Source organism: Botryllus schlosseri, chromosome 3, assembly GCF_051294905.1.
Source record: "Botryllus schlosseri isolate E-star chromosome 3, Bs_hap1, whole genome shotgun sequence".
NCBI lineage: Eukaryota > Metazoa > Chordata > Ascidiacea > Stolidobranchia > Styelidae > Botryllus > Botryllus schlosseri.
Window position 1 is genome coordinate 27,222,591 of NC_137238.1, and position 26,267 is coordinate 27,248,857.

The 26,267-nt window shown below is 41.8% G+C and overlaps 1 protein-coding gene across 1 annotated transcript in view; it reads left to right on the forward strand.

Annotated features, from left to right (window-relative positions):
- Positions 1 to 26,267, forward strand: part of LOC145436264 (uncharacterized) — a 99,149-nt gene that overhangs the window by 14,882 nt on the left and 58,000 nt on the right. Inside the window, exon 5 of the mRNA XM_080313632.1 lies at positions 10,386 to 10,436. Within this exon, the coding sequence (XP_080169758.1) occupies positions 10,386 to 10,436 (51 nt within the window). The remainder of the gene's footprint in view (positions 1 to 10,385; positions 10,437 to 26,267) is intronic.

Below are 26,267 nucleotides of genomic sequence, written 5' to 3' on the forward strand. Positions count from 1 at the left end.
AGACAAACCTCGGGAATTGGTTTCAGTACGTTGATAGCTAGCAGGGCTAACGAAATCTGGTCACGGCCTGTAGTGGAATTTCCAATTTTACGATCATATATAACCTATATGAAAATGCATTGTGCCTGAATTTTCATCGAATTACGTGCAGCATATCATCAGATTGTCGGATGCCCGTATCCCGTGTGATACAGTATATAATTCAATTCAACTCCATTTAATCATGCCTAAATTTGTTTCAAGAAGACAACAACATGATAGATAGATGCAGTTCCGAAGACCAGTTGCTTGTCTCATTTTTTTTCGACATTTCCATTCAGAAATTGAACCAATTTTGCCTTGATCGGCAGGCCTACATATCGTACTATACAGCCGATGAATATGGCACAAATGGCACCATCTTCGATCCGCTTTTCCCAAAGAGACATCTGTCCAAATTTTACTCGAGGAGATTCTGTACATGGGGTGATAGATGCTATCATAGCTGGGAGACTGAGCATTCACGACTTTTTGCCCATTAATGTGGCAGTTCATAACGACGAACACTACACTGAAAACAACAGAACGCTGTATGTATGTCGGGTACTGGAGTATGAAGGAAAGATATCAAGAGTTAAAGTTAATTTCGTAAGTATATTGCCTACTACATTAGGGTAGAACTGGGGTTTTGTCTAAATTGATGCATCGTCCCGATGATTTGAAGTCAATTTCGATCCGGCCCAATAATTCCATGAAAATTATCACTCTTTATTTGTAAATTGGAGTTATGAACTCGATACGCTTTGATACTATGCAATCTAACAATATTTCGTGGAACTTATGAAACTACTATCCTCGATCCACAGATCAATGTGAATAAAATATGGCATCGCAAGTCGACCACAAACGAGGGCCAAAGTGTTTGCATTCGCGGAGGAGTAAGGCCTCGCCTTCACAGCATTGAACAGGTTTGAAGCATCTATTCTTCAGTCCCATATATATACTGTAAAAATTATATAAAAGTCTATGTGGACAAGTCAATTCACTTCACCGCTGATGTGAATCCTGGACAGCGGCCGGGTGATCGGTATGCTTAGGATATCTAGGCCGCATTAAAAGGATACGATATGTCTAGGTTCAGTATAAAACATGTCAAAGGAAAGGACGTACTTTATCTTTGTCCTGGATGTTTTTGCGGCATATACACCGACCCATGCCATGATATACATACACACGATCCGTGCATATGCATACCACAAGCGCATGATGTGCATATGCCGCTCGACAGGGAAGGTGTCATATGGAGAAAGTCATTCAGAAATTGGATAAGGGGTGTCAAAGTTTCTCTCGGAAGAGTTGGACAATAGACACAGACAAATTAGCAAGGTCCGTTGGCCGCACATTGGAACTGACCTGTTGAAATATGGTTACTTCCTGTAACTCAAATTCCCCTCAATCAGTTAGGCCTACTCCGTTGCGTATTTTGTCTTGGCATTATGTTAGTGATGTAGGAAAATCACAGCCTCCGATGCTGAAGTGGGTAAAAGGCCTAAGCCCGTAGGTGAAAGTGCTCAGTGTGAAATAGTTTGATTAACCTAACCCTGACGCTAGTATACTTTTATCGATTAGAATTTCTTGCCCTCACAATTTTCATTCTAGCTTCAACTGATGCTAATACGATGGTATCTTAGCGAAGGGATGGCGACAGATTCAAATCACGAAATTACGAAATTTAAGATAAGAGATAATTGATTCCCACTTCAACTATAGGACGATCGGATTATAATAAAAAATGAACACTAAATTATGCTGCAACGAATAATGCTTCTCATAGTTTAAGACTCGTAAATCCTATTCATAAAGGCAACGGTCACCGGCCCAACCTTGGCCATACCGAATAGATGCAAGAATCACCTTAGCCATGCCCGCATCTAATAAGTTCGCCTCGCTTTTGCCCCATTCTATCACAAGGGAACGGGCTAGGTCCCAAGTAGGCTTGATAGCAGCGAACTGCTCATCCGGTTCGGTCTGGGAGCTTCGGCCTCAGGAATTATAGGCAGGGTCGCACCTCCCAGAAGATGCCACCGATCTCCGGTTTATCCCACCGTCCGCTTCGGATTTCGTGGGCGTGACACCTCTCTCTCGAGGCTGATACACATACATATACGGTATACACAGTAACACAGATATTGCCATTGACCACTCCTAGTACCGTCAAAAATAGCCCTTCAAGTTATACACACGATCTAGATCAGCAACCTCGGAGTTTTGATCATTTTATATGGACATTAGGGTTGTCCAAAATTTGGAAAATCTTACAAATCCTCCGTTGTAATGTCTTATTCTATAGATTATTGATAAAAAAACGACACTGAGCCAGAAAGAAGCTCACATGAAGGCCGTTAAGATTTCGTGGAAAGCGTTTGAAAGTAGCTGCCGTAGAATGGGCGTGCCACCGACCATAGAACGGCGAGAAGACTAGCAATCACGAAACCACGGCTCTTGATTGGCTAATCGGCTATGCCTCAATGACCACGACAGCAGCAGCTTGCTGTGTAGGTGATCAAGGAGTCTGCTACCGGCGGCGATTCTGAAAGCCCATTGTATGTAGGTTGACAGATAATGATTTAGGATTGATTCAGGGTATGCTGAGGTACGAAATACATGATGAACAAACAACAGCTGCTTCACAAAAACGTCTAAAGCATGACCGCTTTATTATGAAGGGAACCGCCGTAGCCTGCATGCCTTGTTTTCAACGAGAGAAAGCATAGGCGCTTATGCAAGTAGCGACGGATTCCTAGTTTCAGAAAGATATCCTTATTGAATACAAAGATAAAGCTTAACAATGACACTACAACTTGTGTGATCTTATTGGGCTCGGGTTGTAGTGCATAGTTGAAGTTTTGAAAGCTCTAAGGATCGGCTGAATAAGCGGGTTATGCTTGGCACTTGTCAGATGCTTGCATCAAAATGTATTCACTTGCAAGTGTTGTCAAAGTCCTTGATGATGACGAAGAAAAGAGGTGTAAAAGTAAGCACATACTATGCTGGACATGATATGGCAAAGTCCTTAATGTCGCGCAGAAAAGGGGTGTAAAAGTAGGCACAGACAATGCTGCATAGTGTATAGCACCCAGCATAGTTTGTACATCATATCAAGCATAGTCTGTGCTTGCATTTAAACATCGTTTCTGCGGCATCATTAGGGACTTTGTAAACACTTACAAGTGAATTCAATTTGCTGTAAACATCTGACAAGTGCCAAGCCTAAGCGACGTTTGATTCAGCCGATCCCTAGAGCATTGAAAACTTCAATTATGTACTGCAACCTGAGCCCAATAAGATCACACAAATTGTAGTGTCATTGTTAAGCTTTATCTTTGTATTCAATAATGATATAGCCTTTCTGAAAGTAGGAATTTGTCGCTATCTGCATAAGCGCCTATGCTTTCCCTCGTTGAAAACAAGGCATATAGGCTACGGTGGTTTCCTTCACTATAAAGCGGTCACGCTTTAGACGTTTTTGTGAAGCAGCTGTTGTTGTTCATCATGTATTTCGTACCTCAACATACCCTGAATCAATCATAAATCATTATCTGTCAACCTACATGCAATGCGCTTTCAGAATCGCCGCCGGTAGCAGACTCCTTGATCACGTACACAGCAAGCTGCTGCTGTCGTGGTCATTGAGGCATAGCCGATTAGCCAACCAAGAGCCGTGGTTTCGTGATTGCTAGTCTTCTCGACGTTCTATGGTCGTTGGCACGCCCATTCTTCGGAAGCTACTTTAAAACGCTTTGCACGAAATCTTAACGGTCTTCCTGTGAGCTTCTTTCAGGCTCAGTGTCGTTTTTTATCAATAATCTATAGAATAAGACATTACAACGGAGGATTCGTAAGATTTTCCAAATTATGGACAACCCTAATGGACATCGGCATATTTTATCTGACTGGTTGATAGTTCTAATATTTAATCTCTGTTAGGAGCATTTGTCCGGTATTCATTCTCTATAGCAGGGGTCACCAACCTTTTGGAAACCAAGAGCTACTTCTTGGGTACTGATTAATGCGATGGGCTACCAGTTACTCCCGTCGTTTATCCGCGTACAGTTGGATTTTATATATTTTTTCCCCTAGACCAGTGTTTCTCTAACCGATGGCGTGGCGTGATTGCTTCTGAAGGGGCGCGAAGCTGCGGTTAACTGAAAATTCTTTTCGAGCTCCGCGCGCGAGCTCCAATTCATGGTTATTGCGATATTCATATACCGAATTCCATATTTGAGAATCCTCTCATCAACGGTCATAACCTTCCATGCCATGAAGCTATCCGTTGGGATTGCTGGCAATCTGGTTGCATTTTGTGATATCAAAATAAGGGGGCGCGCAATTTTTCACTATCATAAATGGGGGCGTGTCCAAAAAAGTTTGATAAGCAGTGACTTAGACATTCAGAGCACTGGGCAGGGCTCCGGCCCCTTGCAAAGAATAGATAACTCTCACTGACAGAGGCTCATACCAGCGTCTCGGGGCTCAGTTGCATTGCCGCACTGCGCACCGAAGCGCCAATCTCCGCGCCGAGACCGGGTAATATTAATAGATTCCCGTTAAGCCTTCACGTGGTCGAAGACGAGCAACTCCCCGATCGAAAAATGCGTTCGTATGCTCCTTAGGGCCGACTGATCCATGTTCAACGGCTGTTCAATGTTCATATGAAACCCTGCTCCCCTTCGACTTTCAAATCTTACATTTCAATATTTGCCGTTACCGGTACCGGTAGCCCGCGGGCACCGCGTTGTTAACCCCTGCTCTATTGCCAATAGTACTGGGGCAACCAACCCGTGGCCTGCATGTGCGTCATACCTACCTACATCTAAGTCCCACACATTGCATATAACTAGAGAGTGAATCATCGCAACGGTGGTCGACGGTGTTGGGCGATTCTAGAACTATACGGTTCTTTCAAAATTACCAATACTGCTTGATTCATTTCTGTAAATTATTTATATTCATAAAAATATGGGGTTTGGCAGGTACGGCCCCGCACTTTCCTTCCCTCTACCCTGCCCGAGTATTACCCGAGCCAGTTGAAACTTTCCAGAGAAACCAATGTTGGGCCAAACTTATCCTCACATCAACAGCAATTTGTGAAATACAAAGCTCGTCTCATCCCCATGCCATGCCGTAACCGCTTTTGTGAGAGCCTCGCTTATTGACTATTGTATAGAACACAGTGACGTTGGTTATGTACAATTGTACTTACTCTCCACAGGGTATCGTGCGAGGCACGAAGAAATTGCCTTTGTGCAAGAAATTCAGCGAATACTACATTCATATTAAGAGATCGCTCTGGTGCGTTCGCGATCCCCATCGGTATCCTTCATGACTATGACTTTGTGAACCCCTGCGGTATAGCAACACCCACAACAACTAATAACTATCGGTGGTCATTCAGCAGTTACTAGAGATGGTGTGAACCTCTGGAAGGTTCAGGTTCGTGTGAACGCGAACCTTTTTGAAAGGTTCTGTGTGAACGCGAACGTGAACCTCATGACGTCACGTGACGTCATATTGCTAATTCCAACCCCATCTTTCAATGAAGTAATAGCCTATATTAATGTACAGTTGAACACGATACCTATAGCGACGACTCGGGCCACATAATGACACAATGCTGAAGTACATATTGGCGTTTTAAACGTCGCTAAATGTATAAACTGAGGCAATCAAATGATATATAGTCGGGGGAGATAGTGTAGTCGGGGCAGATAGTGTAGTGGTTTGGCGCCCACCAATCTGACGGACCGGGTTCGATTGCCGTCGCAGGTTTATCTGGGCTCCTCTTCCCCCGCCGTTGCCGTTCTTACGGCGACAAAAAAGCCCAGTAAAAGGGCCGCGGCTTCAAAAAAGATCAACACCGAAAAGAACTGTGACATCGGGTATTCTAGGCCGAGGTGGATGTTAGAGTAAATAATCGCTACCGATGCGTGTCGTTCGACATCCTCCTACCTGTTCATGACATCGCATTGTGTCTTATCGCATTGTACATTGTGTGTGACGTGTTCTGATGAAAAATATAACCCAACGATGTTATGTTATAATAATCCCATAAAATCAATATCTTCCGTCGCTTTGCCAGGGATTATAAGCATACGACTGAACGGTCTAGGCCAGACCGTGCAATGTACTCGGCGTCTGTTACATTGATATTGAGCAGAGTGTAAAACAGGTTTCTATACTTGCCCCCCGATATTGCCCCATTAACAGGTTATACAATAGCCAACACCTCAATCGCACGGATTTGGTTTTAATGATATTAAACAGCATATGAAGTCAAGATTGACCCCATACGCCTGCTTAATATTTTACATCAGAAAACGATATCAATTTCATTGATTGGTTGAATAAGCATCATTCGCTGACTACATGTATGTGCAGTGATTCCCAACCGCGGCCCTGAGGGCCGCATGCGGCCCGCAGATAGCCTTCTTGCGGCCCCCACAAAATATTAAGAAATCGGGTATTGACAAAAAATAAAATTTTACATTTATGAAATGCACGTACTTGGCTTGGAGTCTGGAGTTTTTAATTAGGATTGCAGGATAGTCGTAAGTAGACTGCTAACGTTACGTCGCTGCTGTTTCACTGCAATGTGCCCTAACTTTCCAGTTGATATAGGTATAGACAGGACCATAACTGCGGCACGACACACCCTCCAATTGAGGGGGGCGAGCTCGAAGGGGGCTCAAAATTATTTCGCGAATAAGCATAAAGCTGCCAAATATCTTGACTTTTGGGTATTCATCCCCCTCAAAAAATATATTTATCGAAATGGTCGTATCGGCGTGTGCCATTACCGCGCCACGACGCACCAAGACATATTCAGTTTTACGCCATGTAACTTGCGACTCCAAGAAGTGTGTCAGAATGATTGGCAGCAAGAAAACCTTGGCCGAAAAGGACTTCCCTTACGCTGACCGAAGCTTCGTTATATATACAAAATAATGTCTTGGCAATCTGAACCACACGAGACACATATCATGCCGCATGGACAAATTATATTTCAGTGAAGAAATACCAATTTGAAATAGTTTGCGCCTCTTAATTTAGTATTATACGTTTGGGCTATTCTATATTTTTTGATAGAGCAGACAGGAGGTTACGAAATAACATCATGTTACGGGGTCATACCAACGGGCTCTGCAGTGTCCAAGACACCTCACTTAGCTCTACCGGTAAATATGATTACGTGAGCAGCGAGGACAAGAAACTGATAGCAATATATATGCAATTCCCATTAATATTGACCGATTTTATCATAAATTATCGAAAATTTCGCGACTCGCGCTGGCTCACTTAACGATGCAGATAATTTCGTGGTAAAAGCGAACAAGGTGATAGGGGTAGGTTTTTCACCCTATGGGAGCCCAAGACCAAAGTTTTTTGGGGGGAGGGGGGCTCACGAAGTGCTCTTTCGTTCCTGCCAACGGCTATACGCCCGGAGATATTTAATTATTATTGAGGGGTCCTACCTTTTCAAACACACCTCCCTCGGCTCTACCTGTAAAACTGATTACCTGAGCAGAGAGAGGATAAAAATTGATAGCAATATACATGCGATTCCCGATCATACTGACCGATTCAATTATGAATTACTGAAAATTTTCGCGCCTCGCGCGTTTAGGCAATGAAAGCTGACTCGCTAAACGGCCCCGAAAGCAGCGTAATTGGTAGTCCTACAGCTCACGACCGAAGCGTCCGAATAATTTGAAAGCTACTGTCGTACTGATTCTAAAAATACGAATTGAAATCTCGCCAGGGCAATAAAACTGCTCCGAAATTGCCACCAAAGGTCGATTGTTCTGAACAATGGGAGCGCAGCAACACAAAGACCATAACAATGGCCAATGGCTTCGAGCGATTGATCGGAACAATGCCAATTTTCATGTTTTGATGACTATTTTGGGTCCGTTTCATTGCCCTGGTATTCGTGCGGCCCCGACCGTACTCTGAAATTCTAAATTTGGCCCTGACACCGGAAAAGGTTGGGAACCACTGATGTAGTGTATTTCGTTTGTGATGCGGTGTGATTGTGGAAAGCCAGATATTTCAAGCAAACTTTTGTAACAAAGCAATTAAAATTTTTGAGATTGCCAAGGTACATGCTCGTTTATTGTTGCTTTTTTATGCTTCCAGCGCCGTGCATAGAATGTCCCGCAGTTGAAATGCAATAAATTTGAAGTGAAAACTGTATTATATGAAAAGGTTCACAGTGCAGAACCTACCAAGGTTCTGTTGTGAACGCGAACCTCTAAATTTCCGAGGTTCACACACAGAACGCGAACGTGAACCTCACGTTCACACCATCCCTAGTAGTTACGTGGTACGCGACGTTATAAAATACAAATTAGTGGTACGTGCTCGGAAAAGGTTTAGGAAACACCGTATGTAGCAATACAATGAGTAGTGTAGTACACAATTTCAATGTTTCTATTGCCAGTAACTTGATACAACGCTTTTTTGTGATAGTTGTATGGTTTATGTCATAGTCTTCGAGACATACATGAAATATTCCATTACGATTACTTCGAATGTAATCGACTCCGATTACGTGAAAATGCTGTAATCCTATATCTGTATATCCGCTATCGCTATGCACTAGTGCAGTGGTTCTCAACCGCCGGTCCGCGGACCGGTGCCGGTCCGCGACGACTTTTCTGCCGGTCCGCGAGGTATATTTAGATTTTATACCTCAATTTGAAGATACAAGATGTTGAAGGCTTGCATTGGTAAAATAAATAAAATGTAAAAATTTTAACTGATGCAGAACTTCGTGAGGTAAGATTAGGCCCGGAAACATGCTCGATTTTGACTCAAAGTTCAAGCTATCTCCGCTGATGACATCTGAACGACTCGCTAAGTAAGACCTGACTCGCTAAACCGCGCAATCCGTACGATCATTCGTTCTCGATTCATTCATTTTGTGGGTGGCCAGGTAACGCTGTAACCAGGCGTTTTCGTGCGGCGCATTGTACTCGTAGTAGGCTACGTCTGGTATAGTAGTGGGAAATGAGCAAGATAGCTCGACAAGATGCTTCGTCCTACTCCAAAACGCTTCATCTCTGGATAATGTCAGAGAGAAGAATATTTTTCCAGTTTGCCCGGTCGGTTAATGCATGGCCGTTGGCTCGAAATTATCCATGTTTATCAGGGCACGTCAATTTTACCTCGACTCAGCAGTCAGCCCTCAGCAGACACTACCGTAAAATCAAATGAATACCATCATAAACATATTTAATTACGAACAAAACCCTCAAAATCTCACTCTCTAGAATAGGGATGGCCAACCTGCGGAAGTAGAAGGAAATTTGTGCGGCCGTGGACACGTAATTCAATTAGCATGTGTTGGAGGCCGTAGACATGAAAATTGAATTTACGAATTGTCTTGCGAACTTTCAAGATATTTTATTTAATCTGGAAATTTTCTTCGCCTAGTCGCGATTCAATGCGACTTCATTTTTCGATTTTAATATAGTCGTAGCGCCCGTTGCAATCTGAGCCCCACAGTACAGATGCGGAGGGAAATGATGCACACCATATAAAAATAACAATTTGGAATCGTGCGCTCGTCAGGAAAGAAATTTCTTTCTGGTACATTCGGGAGATTCCAATATCTTTCCACTATACCGGCAATCCTGATGGGAGGTCAAGAGCTAACAACTCGGCCCAAACTGACTATACTAACAAATGGCTCACCGGAAGATGCATCATCTGCTCTAAATTTTCGAAAACACTCCCTCCATCAACTCTAACGATGAATCTGATCACTTTGGTTGCGTAAGAATAAATAATTATAATAGTAGTATGTGAAACTACGAATATTAATCACGAAATTCGTTTGTGAATCTGAAAAAATTTTCGCGAATGACGCGACCATAGCCGATCCCAGTTGTTATTCATAACATTACCACTAAGTAGCGATTTCGATGAGTAGGCCTATAGTAAGACGATATGTAAAAGTAAATTAGTCCGGAGTTCACCAGAAATGAACATTGACATGCACAGTTTAAAATGGGTATGGTGTCCAGTTAGTTCATTGCGACTATGTCCTGGAATGCGACCGTAGGCCGTATAACTAATCGAAATGAGGCCGTGAATAGCCAAAATGTAGGCCACCCCTGCTCTAGTACCATATTTCTAGAATAACGACTGGATACATTACATTTAGGGTCGATTTCAATTTGTTACGGTCCACCGGTCCGCCAAATATCTTTTGAAATTTTACCGGTCCGCGAGGTGAAAAAGGTTGAGAACCACTGCACTAGTGGGGCAATGTCTGAGTGAACTGATATCAGTCGAGTGTCATCCATGGATTTTTTGCAGTAATTTAATTAAATGATATCTAGATTCGTGGGCACGTTCAAGAACGAGGCATGGACTTCTGGGGAGCTGTGACGGTAAATTTAATTTTGCAAATTATCGTGCATCCGAATACATGTTTTTTTTCAAATATTTTCAAGGATGCAGTGCCGGAAAGGATCCATCGCGATCAGAGGTGAGTTCTGGCGGTGAAAGAATCAGCGTGAATTGATTTGTAATCATTATTCAGTCCATACACTGTAAAAGTCCTCACGCACCTTTCCATTCTATGACAGTCTCTTGGTTTTAGTAATAATTACGTACATGACCGTATTAAACATTCAGGGACTCATAATTCTATCAATGAACCTTTTCGTAACTCAAAATGCTTTGATATAAAGTCAGCGGCTCGTTCAAAGTAATTGGGATTAGCATTCTGGTTAGTTGATGTTAAAGTCGGAGCTGGATTTAAACATTCGTAGTTTCGACACCTGATAGTTTGTTTGACTGTCTCGCTGGATGAAAAACGGCAATCGTGCATGTGATGACTTATAACATGTGACTTTACACTTCAAAACGATCCCTAAGCCCAACCCTAACCCCGCAATTCATCATTACTCCAACGCTAACCCGAAGCTCAACCCAAATCCTAAATGCACCCTGAATTAAACCCTGGTCCCACCCGCGCTCTAACTCAATGCTCAAGTGTCGTATGCCCGAATGCGGCATACTCATTATCATATGTTTACGTTGCCGTAGCCATGATACACGCTGCTTTGACGTTCGGTATTTTGTACGCGAGCAATTTGTTTGATTTGTGGTATTCATGGTGTTTGTCGACTACTATGGCCATTTAAACCAGGCTGATATTCTTCTTATTTTCCGTAACTGCCGACTTAAAGCACTGCCCACTTCTAGGCTTTTTGTAAGACAACGCTGACGCGGATGAGGTGGCGAGGAGGAGCCTAGGTAAACCTCCAACACTTAGGTATCGGAATTCGGAAGTCGACCTCGGTCGGACTCGAACCCGCACCCATTGGTGTTGCAGCCGCGGATTATATCACTGCGCTATAAGAAGAATATCGGCCTGGTGTAAATGACCATAGTAGGCTAGTCGACAATCACCATGAATACCCCAAAACAAACAACAAACATGGGCTGCAAGAGATGTCAGTAACCTCAGATCGTATGCCGCTATGCACTGCACAGTCTATTGTCGCTAATTTGCATCACTAATAACAAAATCCTGAATTACAAATGTATGGCGAAATATTGGACATAAAATCGGCATTTTAAGACAAAAGGGTTTGATTTCAACATGGAAGCTGTTTCTACCCTGGCTGGCTACGTCACTTCATTTATGTGCATTGCGGTATTTATTAACGTCGGGTAGGAAGTACCGATTCAAGAAGTCTGAGCTATCAAAGCGGTTTGCTCAAAAATCACTAAAAGACAAATGACAGGCTGAACACATGTTTGCTGCATACTTTCCAACACCAAACGGAACCATTGGTCTGTTGCCGACGGCTAAATGAATATGAGAAATATCTGCTTATGACATCACAATCAAGCGGTGTACAGTATTACACTTGAGATAACATCGTACTTTATTGCTCATTAACCTGTGCGTCAACCTGTACTGACCCATAAACCTGCCTTTGTGATAGCTAGCCATCGGCTCATTGTAATTCGGATCTGGTACACCCCTGTACACCCCATCCCAGTGGTACACCCTTTGCAAATTCTGGTACACCCTAGGGCAGGGGTTCTCAACCCGCGGCCCGCGGGCCGCATGCGGCCCGCAGACGGTTATTTTGTGGCCCGCGTCATCTTTCATTATAAACGCAATTTCTACTGGTACTATATTGTTACATATTAATTTAGCTACTTAGCTTTCTTATCGCGCCGTCTCTGTCTCGTTTGATTACTGATTCTTTGATGTATTCTGGTTTCTTGATATATGCTCCAGTGTAGATTGTTATTGTTTTGAATCGGTATTCGGCTGGACTCTAGTTCAAGACAATTCTGTTGTGTGGTACACTTTTAAAGAATGTTTCATTCACCGCGAGCGGTTTGAACAGATACAAGAACAAGAAAGGGGAAATTAAACAGCGGGAACTGGGTTTGTAAGTCTGCGTGGAACAGTTAATTTGCTTTCTCAGATATAAATGGAAAACTCGATTTGACATATTTGTCGGAGATCAGTTGTCGTAATGAAGTGTAGAAGCTTAAAATTATACCTCGACACTTTCTTCTGAAGTTATACGAATCGCCTGATGTTAGAAAAACATTGCTAGATAGGTGTCAAGCCCACCAATCCATATTCCGAGGCATTGTTAAAATTGTCGACGATGTTACAGACGCATGGTTCAAAATTGCTTGGAATATCGCTAAATCCATGTAATTTGCCAGAGAAGGTGTCATTTCAATAAAACTTAAACATACTGTGCGAATATTCGCTGCTTCCAGACTTTAACAGCAAGGGCAACATCACCTGACAAATGTTGAAGCTACAGTTGTCTGATTGAACCGTAACTAAAACAGTAACAGCACTGTCAGTCGATCTTTCATCGCATGTTCTGAAATACGTTGCCGCGTAAACAACTTTAGTATAGCATCGGACGAATCCACTGACTCCACAGACACTGCAAAGCTATAATTAGCTGAGTGATTTTTATCAGAGTAGAAATGCTGGCATGGCATACGCTGGGAGGGCCGAGCGAAAAACATCAACTTAACAAAGCTGACTCCTATCTGTACGACTATTAGTTCAGGGCTCCAGCCATGGAAGGAAAGGAGTAGAGTTGATTGATTTGTTCAGAAATGACCCGAACGCCAGACTTCTTCTCATATCACTGAGAGCTCAATGTGATAATGGCCTTTGTAACGAAAAAGTTACCGTAATTATATACTTGCTCGCTCAAGTATTGAAACAGAGAGTTCGGTTCTCTAGTGGAAGGGTTTGAAGATGGATATACCAACTTGGCAACTGATACAATACACGATCAATGTCGGGTTATACTTGCGCCGCTGGAAGATAATATTCTCACAGAAAACAACAACTGAAAACTTACGAACACTGCTTTAGAATGCATAAAAATGTACCATGCGACCGTATACGACTGGTAAATAGGCTACAGTAGCCTAGATTGACTAGTAGCCCACAAATACATGGAAATAATGTTGTGCGGCCCGCAACGTCATTTGCTGTTAAAATGCGGCCCGTTATACAAGGGAAGTTGAGAACCCCTGCCCTAGGGTGTACGACAACCCTGGTTGAAGAGCACTGTTGTACAGTACAGTGCCCGTCACAGCATCTGTCGCTTTTGCTTCCAACGTATCAGAAATGACGAAGATGGCAATCATTACAGGGATGTTGGTAACGGAGGGATGGGAGCTGCTGCAGCAACTGTTGGTGCGATTGGACTTGCTGCCGGTATTGGCTATCTGCTGTGGGGGAACAGGTAAATTGATATATCTCAAAGTTATAAGATATTCAAAAAGTGAAAACCCGGGCTGCCAACGTAGCTCAGTGATTATTGCACTATAGTCTCGTAATCTGCAGGCCCGGATTCGAATCTCTTCAGCGGTTGCCGCCTTAAACTTGGGCCATTTGCGAGCAAATCCATTCCAGCAGTGCCGACTCCAAGCTTGTGAAATGAATACCATTGGATGCTGGAAGGATATCCGGCCTATAAACTCAAGCCAAGCTATACATCAGGAACGAGCAGACCTGCTTCATGCGCGAGCCGCATACCAAAAATCTTAGCGTTAAAAGAGCCACAGCACAAAAATAGGAATTTATAACGTCACAGTGACATCTATCGATTGAAGTTTACTACGCAAATCTACTCCCTAAATCGGCGTTCGTTGGGTAACTCGTGTTTGGTTTCGTAATGAGGTTTCAAAGGTACTGTTCCATTTTCCTGATCATACTTTCTTTTTGCAATGATCGCTCGACGACATTTTCATGGCCAACTCGGCAATTATTACCAGCCTTATCAATAAAAACGGGAGTGCCGTATTACCCCGGAAATGATTGTGAACTGCGCAGCCGTGAATAATTATCGAGTTCATTGCTGAACACAATTATTTATCATTGATTTATGACCACTGACCAGGCCCGATATCCTTCAATTTTATTCCGTAGCTGTAGACTTTTACCACAGCCCACTTCTAGGATTTTTATAAGACCGCGTTGATGAGATGGCGACAAGGAGCCTGAATAAACTTCCAACGATTAGGTGGGAATTCTAGAGTCTACCTCGGTTGGAATCAAACCCGCAACCCATTGGTGTCGCAGCTGTGGAACGTACCACTACGCTATCTCGCCACACATACCCCTAAATTTTACAAGTCTTGCGTAATCCATGAGGAAAGAAACAGCCACGAAAACAACACCCATATCGTTAATACGCCTTAAAATGCATTATTTTTTAATCGGATTAAACCTCTCTAGCAAAATGGCGAAGCGCATGTGCAATCATTAAATGAGCCGCAATCAAAGACCGAAAGAGGCGCAAGCACCTCGCGAGCTGCCGTTGCCCGCCACTGCCATGCGTTGAATTAGTGCGGTGTGACGAACTGAAATGAAAAAGAACTAAAAGATGAATTCAAATCCTACTTTTAAACACGCATTCAATCCGTATCATTCGCAAAGTATATACCTACATACAGGGCTGTGGAGTCGGAGTCGGAGTCGGTGGAGTCGGAGTCGGAGTCTGGGTAATTTTCGCTTGATGGAGTCGGAGTCGGAGTCGTGAAAACTATAATACCTGGAGTCGGAGTCGGTGGGAAAGTACTGACTGGAGTCGGAGTCGGAGTTTGTGAGAATGACCCTGACTTCGACTCCGACTCCGACTCCAACTTCTCTATCATGAAAACATTTGCTTTCAAAGAATTTTCAATATAATTTTTATGTACCACTTATCACTGTTATTAATAACCATACAGATCACGTGCGGCAAGCCCATGGCACGCAGGCCAAATTTGGCACACGAGAAGGTTAGGTGTGGCCTGTGAGGTAATTCTCGAAATTATTTATGACATCAGGTACAATTGCAAGGCCAACCAAAATTTGATTAGCATGACCGCGAAATTTGATGATGACTAAAGCAACAGTTCTGACGCATTGACGTATCCAGGGGCCAGCCACATTTATCCCAGATCTTCGTATATGACCATAAAGTAGAATGTTTCATAGCTGATTTATTTGACTTGAAATTTTTCTCTGTACTTCGCGTGATTCATTGTCACTAGATTTCTTGCATTCATTAGGCCTATTTGAGCCCCCTTCTGAAAATTATAAATACATATTATTTACAGAATTGAGTCTAACTATATTCGCAAAAAGGAGATACGGCTTCGCTTGTGCACTCGCAGCGAGATCGTCGACAAAACATTTGCACAAAATGATGAAGGCATGTTCACTGATACCGTCGATTTTGCTATGTCTAAACATCGAATAATTCTGTCCTTGCCAAATGAGCCCAGTGGTATACAAATGCGACCCAATGTATGTTAGCAACATATTTATTGATATAATTCAGACATTATATTGCAAAAAATTTCGCGCTTCGCGCGACAAGGGCCTGATTGTGCACTACACAGTTGCATGACATATTATCAATTTTAGAGCGTATAACTATTGTTTGCAATGTTACCTAATTCGGTTTGCTCATATCGGACGACTAAAACAAGGTTATCAACATTCCAGTTGCCCGCGCAATGGTTCGTAAATCTCATGTGTCCCTTTGGCCGACAAAGTTGCCCACCCCTGATATTGATAAAATTAGACATTACTTACTACATTAATTACAACTCGGTTGCACAGGGGAAGAAAATCGCAAAATGCGTTTTCGCGATGCAGTCGAAATTGATGCAATTCTTGGAATTATACCATGATACTGTGACAGAGCAAATTCATCGGCTGGTTTTGTAGAATTGTAAAAATGATGTAAATATGACTAAACGATGCTTCCCGCTTGACAAAATGAAAAATATTTGTAGTGTAGCTTAGCTGTTTGCGTCGAACAAATGATTAAGAAAGACTGCAAGTCCCAATCCTTGAATACTTGATTAAGTACGTGTGGACTAGAAATAGGCTATGGTCTTTGACTACTTAACTAAATTCCATTTATGACCAATGTCTATTAGTAGTTAGAGTGTGTGTGCTTGTAATCAGGATAGTGTGCAATGACAAAATTAGTAAGTTCAATCTCTTTTATTAGTTGCTACCTCATACACAAGAGCTACACTTGGATTTTTTATCTACATTTTATCATACATTATTGGATATCTGCCATATTTGAATGATTCATACATTTCAGGATATTAGAGAGTCCACGTTATAAAAACTTGAAAAGGGAAGGATATTAAGCAAATCTTTCTTTCATGTTAATTGCATAGTGGATAATTCGAGCTGTTCCACAATGAAACAATTTAGCATGCCACCGTTATTCATATGTTTGAATATGTTTAATGGTTGTATGATAGTCATTCAACCGACAATGTGGCATATCATTTTCGAAGTAAATTGGTAATATTGCTGGAGTCGGAGTCGGAGTCGGGAGTCGGAGTCGGTACGTTTAAAGACCCAGGAGTCGGAGTCGGAGTCGGAGTCGGTACGTTCGAAGACTCAGGAGTCGGAGTCGGAGTCGGTATATTGAAAATGTGTGGAGTCGGAGTCGGAGCCGGAGTCGGAGTCGGTGGTCAAATTTACCGACTCCACAGCCCTGCCTACATATAACATCGATCCGTAGATTCTGGTGCAACGTTAGCCATTTTAAAAGGTCATTTGTTCAATTCTGCTTGTGATATTTTTAATTCTCTTTCAATCCACGCGGAAATACTTATATTTCTAAAAGTAGACACGGAGGCTCCATTATATTCTCTGCATTAAATGACACATGCTGCTTTCTGGATGCCCAAATAAGTTTGGCGAATTATACATACACATTTCGTCGGTCCCACCACATTCTACTTCTATATCTACAGTGACATTTTCATCCGTTGCAATCTTTTTCACGGCGAACAATCCATTTTTTTTTACAGGGACAGGCGTTAGTACAAGTGTGTGCAGATCCCCCTACGCTTCCGGACAGGAGGGCTAATGTATATCGATCTGCTTTGCGATAATCCCGTACAGTGAAATGCTTTTTCGCATACTGCAAAATCGCTTCAATCAATTTTGTTCTTGTTCAATTGTGTCTGTTCGTTTTTCTCTTTATGATATTATTTTCCCGACGAGTTCAAACATGACGGCTTTGTTTTCAAATGGGATATAGGCAGGGTTACCATATTTTGGAAATCCGAAACGAGAACACTTTTTCAAAATTTTCAGATTGAGGACACCGGAGTAAAATCCGGAAAAATTGTGACTATGTGGTTGGTTGACTAAAGAATTAGAAAGGTCAACTTGCCGGCTCAGCTCACGAAATAGCGGCCGGGCGCTTCTTCGGTGCTGATTTACTGTATCTGAGTCGAATTTTACACTATATTTAACCAAAAATCTCAAAGAGGACATTTGGGCGTCCTCCGAGGACACTTTCAAAAAAGCAAAAAAAAAAGAGGACAAATCCTCTTGAAAGAGGACGTATGGTAACCCAAGATCAGGGGTGGCCAACCTTTTACGGCCGCATTTCAAGTAGTCCTGTAGCGTACGGCCGCATTCCAGGACATAGTTCGTATTGAATAAACTGGACGCCAATTACCCAATTCAAACTGTCCATGGCAATTTTCGGTGAGCTCCAGGCCAACATATCTATTCATGTTGGCTTACTATAGGCTACGCACAGAAATCGTGAGTGGTCATGTTATGAATAGATTCTTGGTTTCGCGAAAATTTCTAAGATTTACTAATGAATTTTTTCATTAATATTCGTAGTTTCGCATATTACTATCTAACATTTATCCTATCTCAGCCTATGTGATCAGATTCCCCGGTATTGTTGACGGAGGATGTGTTTTCGAAAATTTAGGGCAAGTTATAAATGATGATGTATCTACGGCACGACCAATACAAAGTCACTTTGTTGCATGCTGTTATTACTTGACCTGTCATCAGGATTGGTCACATATTGGAAAGATATCGAAATCACCCTAACGCACCATAGCAACAAATTTCTTTCGTGAGGACACGATTCCAAGTTGGTATTTTTATGTGGGGCGCATCATTTTCCGTTGCTGTTCACATCTGTACTGTGGTGCTCAGGTTGCAAAGGGCGCTACCGCTACTACATTAAAATCGAAAAATGAAATCGTGTTGAATCGCGCGCAGCGCAAAGAAAATTTCAAGGTTGAATAAAATCTCTTAAAAATTTGAGAGTAAATTTAAATTTCATGTCGACAGCCGCTAACACATACTAATTGAAATACGTGTCCACGGCCGCACAAATGTCCTTCTACGGCCGCAGGTTGCCCCCCTGCCCTAGATATAGGGAATATTGTGACCTATATAAAACGCCAAACAAAGTTAGGTCAATTATATTATTACACCATTATCCACGATCCTAATTTCTTATATACTATTAAATCGATGGGTTATTGTGATATTGATCATAGGTCACTCCGTTTTGCACTATTGTTGAGGTCTAGTGACATTCATATCTATCTGTCAATTGTCTGCCAGAATAGGTCCACGTGAGATTGCTCAACAGTGGCCAACATAAATACACGTAGCATAGTCGATAATTTTAATGAGCTCTCAACAGGGATGTCATTTGGTATAATCAAGGGTGCCGCGAGGAAGTGATGTTTTACAAACCTGCAGACTAATACTTTGTTAAGCTCGAACTCGTTGGCTGCAGATTATATATATTTAGCACCCGGTGGGGAGTCACTGGAATTCAGCGCTGAACAAACTGGATGCATTGCTGTGACACAAAAAAGAGTGCATTGTATCACTCCTGCGATCATCCGGAAACTTTTCGATTTTCGTGATACGACTTTGCAAGGATACCGGTACCTTATCTAGAATGACATTGGCATTTCTGAAGAAAAAAAACAGTATTCCGGAAATGACGGCCTGAATATACTTTCAGATCAGGATTCCTATACAGCAGCATGAAGTCCTCTCTGGCTTTGTCCTTATAATTGCTCGCCATGTTAAGTTATTATGTGTCTTGATCTATAGTTAATTATATGAGTTTCTCTCACCAACACCAAATTTATTTTTCCTTACACTCATGTAGCATGAATGTTAAAGACATTAAGCTAGGGGTTCCGTATGTTCTCTTCTAGGAGGATATGTTCTCTTTTTTCAATAAACGTCAAGTGCCCTCCGAGGACGCCCAAGCGTCATCTTGTCTCGCGTGTTGTCAACAAGAGATTTAAATCTAAGATTAAAAAGGGTCAACCCGGCACGTGGAAACCGGGTTTTCCCGGCCTTTCGGAGATGTGTTGAATAAAAGAAAAATTAACACTCCTGTGATCCGAGTTATGTGTATAAATTTCCAGTTTTTACGTCTGTTATTGTAACATCTTGGCCTGTAACGACTAAACTTCCCGCCAAAAAGGTGTTATCTTTTGGAGTACACAAAAGACGGCAGGCCTAATCAGAAGAGTGAAAATTAAGGGCACAAGCGATGTTATTGGGAACATGCAAGGATATTGCGACAGGCACGCATCAGTGTTATTTGTGATAATATGCAGTTTCATTTTAAAGCAATAAGATACACACGTTCAAGTTTGACAGAAAAATCGTACAAGACTGAACATTCATCAAGAGCATTGCAAAAGCCTGTTCATCGTATATCATTGTAATACATATATATATATTATATTTACCTTACCTGCTTACCCTGACTGAACGTTATTGCGCTAACATAATTTGCTCTGGAATTTTACTTGTAATATCGCACTATTCAGGTTGTAAGGAATGTAAAAACACATTATCGACATGACGAGCTGATTTTACGGTGCGGTGACAAATTTAGTCATTCCTGATAAAGTCTCAAATCATGGCTCTCCCGGTACCAAATTGTTCTTGGGCTCTTAAGTTTATCTCATTAACCCAAAAGACTTAGTGCGATAGGGTTATCATATTTTGTGCCTAAAATTCCGAAAACTCTATAGCGCCTGATAGAGGGTTATACAATGAGGTATGATGAACAGTGAACACATTGTATGTCAATATGGCGTCACATCAGCCAAGATTTGCCTATCAACTGTATACGGAAGTGGTCCTTGGTCCTGAATTGGGCTATCTCCGATGGGAGTTCGGCTGATTGCTACGGTAGGCGACAAATTTCTTCACGGGCTGGATGAAATCGCCCTGCTATTAATAATATTCGTTCTTCCATATATTAATGTAAAATGCACTAGCAGGTTGCATATTTGGTGGTATCCAACATTTTATAGTCGCGAATCCAATTCCAATTTAAAAATGTTTGATGGCCTAGTTCAAAACGTTATAAGCTGATTTCTAGGGCGATTTTCTTTACCGAAAATCGGAAGATTTTGATCTAAAAAATCAACATTTTGTCACAGTTGTTCGGCCTGAAAATAATTTTTGACTTGAAAACGGACAAATTTCAAATTTTTGCACGAAACAAATTTATTTCTACGAAATCTGGACCTATGAAGAGTTTCGGTAGTTACATCAAGCATTATGGTAGCAATATTAAAAAAAAATATGACAACGAAAGACTTCACGACATTCTCGGGTAGAAAGTGTCGGTCCTTACTATGTAGCTTGCCAAGGATGGAGAAAGAACGTCCGACAGCAGCAGCTGTTGACTGACAACACCAGAGGTGGTCAGTAACGAAGTACTTCTACTTTTTCGAAGTACTCAAGTAGTTTTCCTCTACTTCTGGTACTTACTCAAGTAGATCCAGTTTTCGCTACTTCTACTTCTACTTCTGAATATTTTGTGATCTACTTACTTACTTTTCGCTATTTTCAGTTTGTCAAGTAGAAGTAGTTCAATCTTCCAACCAGGAAGATAGCCTGAGGAATTTCGGAGCTGTTTTCACGGAGTATTAACAATTGATTTTCATAAAAGTTTAGTAAAGCGCAGTGGATACGGAGTGACCAGTATGATTTCACGAAAGTATCGGTGAATATAATTTAGGTGGAAGGTTGGCGTGGTTCCGTTCACACCACATTGTCGCCCCTCGCCCATTTGAAATAATTATTCAAAGTGTAATGGCTCATCATAACGTTTGAATCTGATGTTTCGCAATCTAGCATTTTCTTGTCATATCGTAATCTAGCATATATGTCCAATTGTCCATGGTGTGTCCTAATCTGGAAGAGTGGACTTTTATTTTCTTTTTTAGTTTTAAGAGCTTCTTGGAGGTACAGAACTTCAATATACAATTAAATAGTATATTCATATTGAAATGAACCCGAATATTTTCGGCTGACACTCGTCAGGGGTAATCGTCAGCAACTAGTAGAGAATTGGAAAGAACATTGTATATCAACAATCGTATCACAAAATATGACGTCACCAGCATGAAAGAGAGAGCGTTCAATGTACTATTTTTAGGTGATACACGAACTCCTTTTGTTGACAGAGTTTTGGTTGGTGTATTTTGATAAAAGTTGATTCCAAGGCACACAAATGGAATTGTGAATTGTGGAATTGTGAGCCATCAAAGCATTGCGATCCAACCCTGAAATTCACATCACCAAACCAGACAAAGGATCCGGTGTTGTCATTCTGAACAAAGCTGACTACATTTCGAAAATGGAATCAATATTGCATGACAAAACCAAATTTATCTCGCTTGGTTCGGTTTCGGAATTTGATAATACACCTAAAATTGAAAGACGACTGACCAACCGTTTGCTGACATTGAAGAAAAACGGTGTCCTAACGGCAGAAACATACAGCGCCATCAGACCGACGGGATCGCAAAGACCACGCATGTACGGACTGCCAAAAACTCACAAAGACAATGTCCCAGTGAGACCTATACTTTCCATGATCGGGTCTGCTCACCATCAGCTGGCAAAATGGCTTATTGACATTTTGGAACCGGTTCGGGAATTGTACGGCACGGAATGTGTTCGCGATTCGTTCACGTTCGCTGGTGAAATACGAAACCTGGATTTGCCGAATCCAGACGTGTTTCTGAGCTCATTTGATATCTCTAGTCTTTTTACGAATGTTCCGCTGCATGAGACTATTGATATTTGTGCCAACGCGCTGTACGGTGGTAAGTTACCGCCACCATCAATCCCGCGTAACGTCTTTGTTGAACTTTTACAAGCGGCAACTTGCTGCGTGGAATTTAGCTTTAACGAGGTCATGTTTCGCCAAATAGACGGCTTAGCCATGGGCAGTCCCCTGGGACCCATTTTGGCCAACATTTTCGTAGGGTATTACGAGGGCGAGCTTCTGTCCCAGCGTGAGTCCGCCAAACCACTATTGTACCGCCGATACGTAGATGATACATTTGTTATTTTCAGGAATGAATCGGAGTGTGACCAATTTCTCATTCGCTTAAACTCGCTTCACCCGGCCTTGCAATTCACAATAGAAAAAGAACGCAATAACTCATTATCATTTCTGGACGTATTAGTTGAAAAGCGCAATACCAACAAATTTGAAACGTCTGTTTTCAGAAAACCGACATTCACAGGCCAATACCTTCGCTGGAATTCATTTAGTCCTCGGCGCAGAAAAATTAACCTCATAGGCACACTCGTGCATAGAGCGTTGATGATATGTTCGGGTAACAAACTGAGTTTAGAACTTGACTACATCCGAAAAATCTTACTTGATAATGGTTACCCTGAACACGTCATCAGCCGCGGCATGGAGAGGAAATTAACGCAATTCAACGCAGAAAAACGAACAGAGCCCACCGCACGAACAATAAAAGATGTTTATATCCATCTACCTTGGATTGGCCCCATTTCCACCCGCTTTGAAAAACAATTGATTTCTGCTGTCGGTAAATGTTACGATACAGTCAAAACCAATGTGATTTTTACAACAACACAACTGCTCCCTTCAACACGCAAAGACGTGCTTCCTGCACTTCAACAAAGTAATGTAGTGTACGAATATAGGTGCCACTGTGATTGTGGCTACGTGGGAAGAACGTCAAGACGTCTGCAGGACCGCATAAACCAACATGTCCCCAGATTTATCAGAACACGTGCGTCACGCGATGTGAAAAGCTCACCCTTAACTCATCCACTTAAGATTGATGCTGATCGATCAAAGGCAATTAATTCTGCCATCGGCAAACATTTGTTGGATAATCCGATTTGTGCGAATAATTATCGAGACGACCGATTTCGAATCGTAGGTCGAGGCCGTTCACAATTCCATTTGTGTGCCTTGGAATCAACTTTTATCAAAATACACCAACCAAAACTCTGTCAACAAAAGGAGTTCGTGTATCACCTAAAAATAGTACATTGAACGCTCTCTCTTTCATGCTGGTGACGTCATATTTTGTGATACGATTGTTGATATACAATGTTCTTTCCAATTCTCTACTAGTTGCTGACGATTACCCCTGACGAGTGTCAGCCGAAAATATTCGGGTTCATTTCAATATGAATATACTATTTAATTTTTTAGTTTTAGAGCTGTTTTAGCATACCACCTTTGAAAATCTCAGGACTAAAAACATAAAATACATATTCTGCTTTTAGAAGTAGTATTTATATATGTAACTTTCAATTCCCAGTATCATATACTTTGAGTTATAATTAATATCAGTTCTGTTGTCCGGATAGCATACATGTTGAAGTATAAAAGTAAGTGCAGTAATGCCTTTAATTTCTGGAAATAAAGCTACACAGTATGGCATTTTTACGGCCCACCATATTTTTTATTACCGTTTACTAATAGCGCAAAGTGTTTACACCGTATCCTATACAGCTTCTCCGTATTGCTCTTCGACTAAACTATGGGCCTTATAATAAGGGGGATGGCGCCATCCCATGTTATTTTTCAAAACGTGCTTTTCGAGAAAACAGAGGATTAGCATCGCATTTCATTATCAATACTATCATTTTCATCCCATGATGTGGACGAATGCTTATGTTATCGAAAATTGGATACCTGTGGGTATGCATCAATCTGAATCAAGCTCGTCACCTATCACATAGCTCAATTTGCACCTTTTTATAATCCATCCAATCAGAATCGTTTTCACAACTACTTACTTACTTGAGTACTTTTAAAGTCAGTCAATTCTACTTCTACTTCAAGTAGTTTTAGGTTGCTTGTGAAAGAAGTACTTCTACTTGTACTTGAGTAGATTTTTTCGTCGCTACTTCTACTTCTACTTGAGTAGCTTTCTTGACTACTTTGACCACCTCTGGACAACACTGAAGCTGTGTGTACAGTACACTGCTGGTGACAAACCGTGCTGCTTCATTCTGGCAATGGTGTCTGCATCACAATCTTCCACCATGCGCTTCTTGATATAAGAACCATGCAATGCATACGCAGTCTTGCCTCAGTGGGAATATTGCGGTACGTTGTGCATAACATCATGCCAACCTATTTGATTATTAGACCGTTTATGATTCACAATGAGCAGACGATGGTCCGTCCAACACGGTAGGCCTATAAACAGGGTTGCCATCAACATGGACCCAAAAATAAGGACAGTCGAAAAATTATATTAGCATTAAAAGCGTTTTTGTACATATACGTTCTATTTAAACCAGTCGTGGCATATCACATTCCAGAAACTACTTGCTACAGCAACTCCTTGTTAGTATAAAGTGCTTCGTGGACCTCGCGACCACTTAGGTCTAGGTTTACCTTTACTCAGGGCTGAAACGGCACTTCGTCAACCCCCCCCCCAAAAAAAAGAGACACGTTGGTCTTGCTCCCCTCCCTCATGGGGTGATAAACCAAACCTCTTCACCTCGTTGTGATTAGAGGCGTCAACCAGTATGAGAAAAGGCTATACATCAAGTTAGACAAAATCACTTTTTGATCGTGGAGCAAGAACTCCAGTAACAGTGCTTGTAGTCTAAGTTCTGGCCGAAGCAAACTTCTTTGCGATGTTGGAATGGGGAAATATTGCTTTGAACAGTTTCGATGTGCAATCGTTGGTGCGGAATGATTGCTGGTGTTTGCAGTATGGAATGCCCAGATACCCTCAGCAGCAGCAGCGTTGTAGTCTGTGGTCGTTGGTGCTGATGGACCAGCGAAAAGATTATTCATCGACTGGCTCGAATTGATCAAGATGACACAGTTCTTGTGTCAATAGGAGTTGAAATACCGGCCTTTCCTATGGTATCCAGCTCCAGGTTAATGTCGCAATTGCAGATATAGCGATGTATGAAGCACTTGGATCAATAGGAGTTGAAATACCGGTCTTTCATATGGTCTCTAGGTACAGGTCGATGTCGCAATTGCAGATATTGCAATGTATGAAGCACTTGCCCTTCAAGCGTCGTTTGATACCTTCAAATTCTCTCTCATAATCGTCACGATAACGTTTTATGCCTGCTCAGATTTAGCCTTATTAGTACCTAACACTATATGTACAATATAATTGAGATAAATCTATGAATGACTTATGGCTTTACTTATTAACCCAAGTATCAACGCCTTTTTTCAGTACGCAATAAATGCTGCCTTCCCTACAGCTCATTCTGCTTTGGACTAAACAGCAGAAACCTGGTACTGCTGTTTACTGCTAAAATGACGTCCGCTGCGATAGGTTGATGCAGCCGAAACTGCTACACCACTCACTGCCCTAGCTAAGCTATTGCACCACTTCGAAGTCAAATCAAGTGGTGCGTACGCCACGGGAGTTCTTTTCAATGATGATGTCATAAAATCTCGACGCAAAGGCATAATTTTATAATATTATGCAACACAGATACCAGAGGGAAATGATCGAAGTTCTGTAATAGTTGAAAATAAGAAAAAATAAGGACGCAAGTCGAAAATAAGGACATTTCTTAGAAATAAGGACATTTGAGTTTTCTAAGACGT